General features: G+C 43.6%; 1 protein-coding gene across 1 annotated transcript; it reads right to left on the minus strand.

The window, feature by feature from the left end:
• Positions 1-6,305: 6,305 nt before the first annotated feature.
• LOC140068713 (olfactory receptor 12D1-like) lies at positions 6,306-7,232 on the minus strand. Its single transcript, XM_072114108.1, has one exon. It carries the CDS (start codon positions 7,230-7,232, stop codon positions 6,306-6,308), a length of 927 nt encoding a protein of 308 aa, XP_071970209.1.
• Positions 7,233-9,001: the final 1,769 nt, after the last annotated feature.

A 9,001-nucleotide genomic window follows, 5' to 3' on the forward strand; every position in this document is an offset into this window, starting at 1 on the left:
ACCTGCTCCTCTGATTTGAAAACTTTTTTGGACTGCCACAAACAGGCACTCAATCTATTTAATTTTTCTGGCGGACCACCTGCCTGCTCCTCTGGTTTGAAAACTTTTTTGGACTGCCACATACAGGCACTCAATTTATTTAATTTTTCTGGAGGACCACCTACCTGCTCCTCTGGCTTGAAAACTTTTTTGGACTGCCACATACAGGCACTATCCAAATTAATTTGTCTCCATAGCAGCCTCCACATGTCGTCTTTTTAGCTGGCTCCACACGTTGTCTCCATTGCTACCTCCACACGTCATCACCATAGCTGCCTCCAAAAGTCGTCCATATAGCTGCCTCCATACATGGTCTCCTTATCAAACGAACTGTGTCAGGCAGAATTTTGGGTTGTTTTCATGGCTTCCACATCAAACTTGTTAACTTTGTCGCCACCCTGATGTGTAATCCACAAAATATACTGGCAAACTTTTATCATTTACCGATATTATTTCAGCGCTTCTTGCGCATCTGTTTACATTCCCCTCACCCGCCATATCCCAAACTTATAAGAACGCTACTACACTTGATCTTATACAAAAGGTTCTTAGAAGTGCTGTTTGGGGAGTAGCCTAGAGACAGGGGCTTGGATTGGCGAAAGCTCGCCTGGCAGCGGAGCGCCAGCTCCAACTCAAGATCCAACTAACATAGTTTTAACTGCAGCACCTTTAATCTACTACTAGTTCACTGCCTCCATACATGGTCCCCTTATCAAACGAGCTGTGTCAGGCAGAATTTTGGGTTGTTTTCATGGCTTCCACATCAAACTTGTTAACTTTGTCGCCACCCTGCTGTGTAATCCACAAAATATACTGGCAAACTTTTATCATTTACCGATATTATTTCAGCGCTTCTTGCGCATCTGTTTACATTCCCCTCACCCGCCATATCCCAAACTTATAAGAACGCTACTACACTTGATCTTATACAAAAGGTTCTTAGAAGTGCTGTTTGGGGAGTAGCCTAGAGACAGGGGCTTGGATTGGCGAAAGCTTGCCTGGCAGCGGAGCGCCAGCTCCATCTCAAGATCCAACTAACATAGTTTTAACTGCAGCACCTTTAATCTACTACTAGTTCACTGCCTCCATACATGGTCCCCTTATCAAACGAGCTGTGTCAGGCAGAATTTTTGGATGTTTTTATGGCTTCCACATCAAACTTGTTAACTTTGTCGCCACCCTGCTGTGTAATCCACAAAATATACTGGCAAACTTTTATCATTTACCGATATTATTTCAGCGCTTCTTGCGCATCTGTTTACATTCCCCTCACCCGCCATATCCTAAACTTATAAGAACGCTACTACACTTGATCTTATACAAAAGGTTCTTAGAAGTGCTGTTTGGGGAGTAGCCTAGAGACAGGGGCTTGGATTGGCGAAAGCTTGCCTGGCAGCGGAGCGCCAGCTCCATCTCAAGATCCAACTAACATAGTTTTAACTGCAGCACCTTTAATCTACTACTAGTTCACTGCCTCCATACATGGTCCCCTTATCAAACGAGCTGTGTCAGGCAGAATTTTGGGATATTTTTATGGCTTCCACATCAAACTTGTTAACTTTGTCGCCACCCTGCTGTGTAATCCACAAAATATACTGGCAAACTTCTATCATTTACCGATATTATTTCAGCGCTTCTTGCGCATCTGTTTACATTCCCCTCACCCGCCATATCCTAAACTTATAAGAACGCTACTACACTTGATCTTATACAAAAGGTTCTTAGAAGTGCTGTTTGGGGAGTAGCCTAGAGACAGGGGCTTGGATTGGCGAAAGCTTGCCTGGCAGCGGAGCGCCAGCTCTATCTCAAGATCCAACTAACATAGTTTTAACTGCAGCACCTTTAATCTAATACTAGTTCACTGCCTCCATACATGGTCCCCCTATCAAACGAGCTGTGTCAGGCAGAATTTTGGATTGTTTTTATGGCTTCCACATCAAACTTGTTAACTTTGTCGCCACCCTGCTGTGTAATCCACAAAATATACTGGCAAACTTTTATCATTTACCGATATTATTTCAGCGCTTCTTGCGCATCTGTTTACATTCCCCTCACCCGCCATATCCCAAACTTATAAGAACGCTACTACACTTGATCTTATACAAAAGGTTCTTAGAAGTGCTATTTGGGGAGTAGCCTAGAGACAGGGGCTTGGATTGGCGAAAGCTCGCCTGGCAGCGGAGCGCCAGCTCCATCTCAAGATCCAACTAACATAGTTTTAACTGCAGCACCTTTAATCTACTACTAGTTCACTGCCTCCATACTTGGTCCCCTTATCAAACGAGCTGTGTCAGGCAGAATTTTCAGGTGTTTCACCAGATACATAGTGGAACTCGGCCCATCTGTCGCCGCCATGCTGGAGACCTGAAGTTGCAATCATAGCAGCGCAATATGGATGCCCCATACTGTCGCTCTTAATCATGGAACCATTTCCGTAAAAACAATTAAAAATAGAACCACTATGCTATTCCATTATTCCTAGGTCAAATATTCAAATGACCCGGCCTGCTTTGAAAATTATAATTTTTTCAAAGTAAACGCTTCTGGCCCCCAGGCCCATTTTGGGTGGGGAGGAGCCGAGAGACAGGGGCTTGGACAGGCGAAATCTCGCCTGGCAGTGGACCGCCAGCTCCATCCCAAGATTAGGCAGCCTCAGAGGCATCCATGCATGCTGCCCCTGCTGTTTCCTGTCCATTTTGCCTCCACGATCCTCCACAGCGTCCACCAATGTCTCATTTCAACTCTCTATACCCCAGACGCTGGAGCACGAGAGGATATGCAGCACATCATCCCCTTATCAAACGAGCTGTGTCAGGCAGAATTTTCAGGTGTTTCACCAGATACATAGTGGAACTCGGCCCATCTGTCGCTGCCATGCTGGAGACCTGAAGTTGCAATCATAGCAGCGCAATATGAATGCCCCATACTGTCGCTCTTAATCATGGAAGTCGTCTCCATGGCTGCCTCCACATGTCGTCCCCTTATCAAAAGAGCTGTGTCTGGCTCATTTTTCGGGTGTTTCACCAGATACGTTATGGAACTTGGTCACTATGTCGCCACCATGCTGTGTTATCGACTAAATATACCGTCAACCTTTTGTTCACATAGGAAATCATTTCACCTACTTTTGTGAAACCTGAGTCCATTTAGGTTATGTCGCCATGACACTCTCTAGCCTGCCACTGCTGCCGCTGCCTCTGCATGCCATCCCTTATAGTGTCAGGGTCAATTATTGGATGTTTTAGATGCTATCTAGCCTCATTCGGTCACTCTGTCATGGCCATGCTGTTGCCCATAATTTTGGCATAATGGTGCGATTAAGCAGCCTCAGAGGCATCCATGCATGCTGCCCCTGCTGTTTCCTGTCCATTTCCGTGGTGTTTCCATCCTTTTCTGAGGTTCCCAGGTGTTTGGCCAAGCTTCCCTGTGCAGACCCTTGGTCCCCTTGAAAAATGCTCGAGTCTCCCATTGACTTCAATGGGGCTTGTTATTCGAGACGAGCACTCGAGCATCGGGAAAAGTTTGTCTCAAATAACGAGTACCCGAGCATTTTAGTGATCGCTCATCTCTAGTGTGCACTCTATTTCCATGCCCCCTTTTCATAGCCAACCCCCCCTTAGCTAGACAAGTCAGAAAAGTGTTGAAAAAACATGAAATCCTTGACAAATGTGGTATCTATTTTTTTTTGTGTGCAATTTATATCAGAAGTTTGGAAAAAAGTTCTTAATACATTGCCCCCATTATTACTGTTTTATATTATTACCCTCTGTATTCTGCAACAGTTTAAAATTATATTCAGGATTAAATTGCTAGTGAAAACATTTTCTGGATGCAAAGGTTTAAAGTAATGGGGTAGCAGTGAAGGAATCATTCTGTCGGTGGGGCGACAAAATTATTGATATTAATTGCTCTAGAACATTAAAAAAAAAATTCCAGCCGCACCAGAATCACTGGAAAAATGCCTCTTCAAGGATAAAATAACAGAGTTGTGAAATGCATACTACAGATGGTCCCCTACTTAAGAACACCCGACTTACAGATGACCCCTAGTTACAAACGGACCTCTGGATGTTGATAATTTCCTGTACTTTAGCCTTGGGCTACAATAAACAGTTGTAGCAGTTATCACAGGTGTCTGCAATGAAGCTTTATTATTAATTCTGGTTCTGATGACAATCCAACATTTTTTAAATCCAATTGTCAAAGTGACCAAAAAAAAATTTGTCTTGCTCTACAATTATAAAATATACAGTTCCAACTTCTATAAAAATTCAACTTAAGAACAAACCTACAGAATTTTGTACGTAACCCAGGGACTACCTGTGTTAATAGCTGAATAAATGTATTATTTTAAAATTAGAAATAAAAAATTGTTTGGAGCTACAATTATAAAGTACCATATATACTCGAGTATAAGCTGACCCGAGTATAAGCCGAGGCCCCTAATTATACCACAAAAAACTGGGAAAACATATTGACTCGAGTATAAGCCGAGGGTGGGAAATGCATCGGTCACAGCCTCCCCAGTATATAGCCTGCCAGCCCCTGTCCCAGTATACAGCCTGCCTGCATCCCCTGCCCCAGTATACAGCCTGCCAGCCCCTGTCCCAGTATACAGCCTGACAGCCCCCTGCCCCAGTATGCAGCCTGACAGCCTCCTCCCCAAGTATATAGCCTGCCAGCCCCCTGCCCCTTATACAGCCTGCCAGCCCCCTGCCCCAGTATACAGCCTGACAGCATCCCCTGCCCCAGTATACAGCCTGCAAGCCCCCTGCCCCAGTATACAGCCTGACAGCATCCCCTGCCCCAGTATACAGCCTTCCATTCCCCTGCCCCAGTATACAGCCTGCCAGCCCTCTGCCCAAGTATATAGCCTGCCAGCCCCCTGCCCCAGTATATAGCCTGCCAGCCCCCTGCCCCAGTAGTCAGCCTGCAGCCCCCTGACCCTTATACAGCTTGACAGCCCCCTGCCCCAGTATACAGCCTGCCAGCCCCCTGCCCCAGTATACAGCCTGCCAGCATCCCCTGCCCCAGTATACAGCTTTCCATTCCCCTGCCCCAGTATACAGCCTGCCAGCCCTCTGCCCAAGTATATAGCCTGCCAGCCCCCTCCCCAAGTATATAGCCTGCCAGCCCCCTGCCCCAGTATATAGCCTGCCAGCCCCCTGCCCCAGTAGTCAGCCTGCAGCCCCCTGACCCTTATACAGCTTGACAGCCCCCTGCCCCAGTATACAGCCTGACAGCCCCCTGCCCCAGTATACAGCCTGCCAGCATCCCCTGCCCCAGTATACAGCTTTCCATTCCCCTGCCCCAGTATACAGCCTGCCAGCCCTCTGCCCAAGTATATAGCCTGCCAGCCCCCTGCCCAAGTATATAGCCTGCCAACCCCCTGCCCCAGTATATAGCCTGCCAGCCCCCTGCCCCAGTAGTCAGCCTGCAGCCCCCCGCCCCAGTATACAGCCTGCCAGCCCCCTGCCACAGTATACAGCCTGCCAGCCGCTGCCCCTGTAGATAGCGTCTCCCCCGTGCCGTCCATCAGCGGCTTCCCCGTCCCATCCATCAGAGGCTCTCCCGTCCCTTCCACCAGTGGCTCCCCCATCCCATCCATCAGCGGCTCCCCCGTCCTGTCCACCAGCGGCTACCCCGTCCCATCCACCAGCGGCTCCCCCGTCCCTTCGGGCAGCAGCTCACCCATCTCGTCCATCAGCAGCTCCCCCATCCCTTCGGGCAGCGGCTCACTAATCTCGTCCATCAGCGGCTCCCCCATCCTGTCCATCAGCAGCTCCCCCGTCCCTTCGGGCAGCGGCTCACCTATCTCGTCCATCAGCGGAACCCCCGTCCAGTTGATTAAAAAAATAAATAAATGAAAACCCACCTTTCTGGCGGCCCCCGCGGGTCTTCTGTGTGATTCGCCCATGTGATACCATGTGACGTTGCATGGACCTGCCGCCGCTGACATATGTTCAATGTTGTTATTTAATTTTATTTGTATAAATATCCATCTAAAGAGAAGTAATTCAGTAAAATTTACCAATTTATAAATCAATCTCAAAAATTACCTTGGCAATTGGAGTTCCAAATTATCAACATATAAGCATCAGAATTAAGAAATGAGAACCTGCCAGGATACCTAAAACTTTATTTGGCGTGGTTGAGTTCTGTAGAATAAAATTTCACATTCGACATAATGACATATATACAATATATAATATAATATAATGACCTACATATACTGGTATTGAAATTTCTCACATATATTTGCTCAGTTAGATTTTTTGGAGAAACTTCTTCAGAGCTTTCTTCATGTCTTTGTTTCTTAGTGTATATATGATTGGGTTTAATGCCGGGGTTATAATGGTGAACATAATGGCCGCCGCTCTGTCTTCATCTAGGGAATCTTTTGTAGAAGGACGAATATAGGTGAAAATGGCCGTTCCATACATGAGAGTAACCACAATAAAATGCCCACTACATGTAGAAAGTGCTCGTTTTCTACCTTGTGCAGTCTTTATTTTGATAAGATATTTGCTAATGCAGAGATATGAAAGGATAGTTAATGATAAAGTCGATGAGGCTAGTGTACCGGTGACTCTAGAGAGAGTCTTGGAATTAAGAGTTACATCTGTACAGGCCAAAATAAGCATTGGTTTAACATCACAGAAGAAATGTTCCACTAAATTTGGTCCGCAGTATGGAAGCCTGGCAGTCATTATGGTGTGCGTCAATGCAACAAAAAATCCAATTGCCCAAGAAACCAAAGTTAAACCAAAACAGACATTGTAATTCATGATGGTCGTGTATCTTAAAGGATGGGCAATAGCCACATATCTATCATAGGACATGACTGCAAATAGAACAACTTCTGAGCTACCCAAGAAATGGAAGAAATGAATTTGTAGTATACAACCATAGAATGAGATCACCTTCTTCTGAGAAATAAGATCGGCCAGCATCTTGGGGACAATCGATGAAGAATAGCAGATGTCAAGCACGGCCAAGTTGTACAGGAAGAAATACATAGGTGTATGGAGGGAGGCATCAAATATGGGGATGATTATAATAGACAGATTTGATATCAAGGTCACTATATATGATAGCAGAATGATGAAGAATAGAATCAATTCAAAATCTTTTCGAATTCCCAGTCCGGCCAAGACCAATTCAGTTATAGCGGTGAAATTGTCTGAGCTCATTTTGTATTTGGAACCTAATGTAACTAAAAGAAACAGTCAATGCATTTTTCTCACCTAGTATATTTTTTAAAGAATAATTAGTAAATTCTAAAACAAATTTTATTATATTATTGTAAATCATTTAAAAGTTTTATTCAAAATTTTTCAATCTATGGTAGCAAAAATTCTTTGGTAGTGCTTGACAAATTATCATCACCAGTGTCCAGACTATTTGATTCTAAAAGATGAAATATCTTAGTTAGGTTCTACTGTATTTTTTGGATTTTTTTTTCAATTTATCTTACCTTTTAAGAATGCAACCTCTAAAGCAAAGAAAAAAAAACATACGATCTGTGACATTTTTTTTGGTGGCATTAAAAACGTGCTGCTTAATTTCAACTTGTTGATAAGTAAATAAAAGATAAGTAAATCAAAGATTTTTATCATGTTTTTGTCCATGAGATCTAAAAACCAATGATTTTATAAATTTTTACTATAATTAAATATTTTCATCTACTAAAGTATATACCATTTTTACATATGTTGCATTTGCTTAAGAAATCAAGTTAAGGATTGCAGCTTTTTTTTTTAATTGCTCTAGTGTCAAGTTCTGCCCTAATACATCTACCTAAGCAAACATATTTTTACATACTTTACATTTTTGGGTTTTCGTTGCTTGGCTGTCTTGAAGCTGTGTCTCCTTTAGGGTTCTTCTCTGCCTAGAGAAGGCCAACAAACATTTTTCAGCTGTGATATATACTGTGTAGATTATGTTTTTGTAAATGGAAATTCACAATAAGGGCACCCTATGGATATGCTCCATAAAGGACTTCCGTAATCATTAGGGAAATAAAGGTAGAATGTTATCGAGGTTAAACCCTGAAGGCAGGGTCATGAAGGAATACTGTAGTAAATATACTAAATGATATAATTTACTGATATACTGTAGGCCTTGGCTTAGAAGGTTGAGTGCAGTAAGGAACCCATGATGTGTAAATGTGAAACTTATCCTACTGAAAAGGCCAGTTTGAAGACTTGAAGTTGAAGAGCGTTAACCATAACTATGATCTAAAGCAACAAAAAATCAGGGCTTCAGGCCAAATCGGGGGTCATACATGAGTAGAGGTTTAATTGTATATATTGTAAAATTTCAACAGGCAAGCGGGTTTTAGGTAAGGGGTGTATATTGTGTCTCCTTTCAATGTACATAGATAGGAGTATTCAGAAAATGGATTACTGAAGCAAAATTTGGAATGTGACTTAAGGTCTGGAAACCCAATATCCATTAAAATGATTTCTTGTCAGACTCACTTTCTTTTTTCTTACTTTTGTTTATTTCTTTTTTTGTCTTGCTCTCTCCCCTAGGGGTTGGGTGGGCTTTGGATGAGGGTGAGTTGGATGGGTTGGGATGAGGTCAGATTGGATGGGTTTGGGATGAGGGCTGGTTGAATGGACTTGGGATGAGGGAGGTTTGGATGGTTGTGGGTTGAGGGAAGGTTGGATGGCTTGGGATGAGGGTGAATTGGATGGGTTTACGAAGAAGGCAGACTAGATGTGCTTTTTATTCTAGTAATTAATTGGTTTAGATGTTGATGTAAGATTGCACTATCAATGGTAGTCACATGTACAGGCAGTCCCTCACTTAAGAACACCTGACTTACATATAACACCTAGTTACATATGGACTTATCTGCCCATTGAGACCTCTGGTAATGCTCTCCGGATGATGTTAGTTTACCACATTAGCCCCAGATTGCAGTGCTCAAATGTAAGAGTTATGAAGATTGTCT

Source organism: Engystomops pustulosus, chromosome 7 (genome assembly GCF_040894005.1).
Source record: "Engystomops pustulosus chromosome 7, aEngPut4.maternal, whole genome shotgun sequence".
NCBI classification, from domain to species: Eukaryota; Metazoa; Chordata; class Amphibia; order Anura; family Leptodactylidae; genus Engystomops; species Engystomops pustulosus.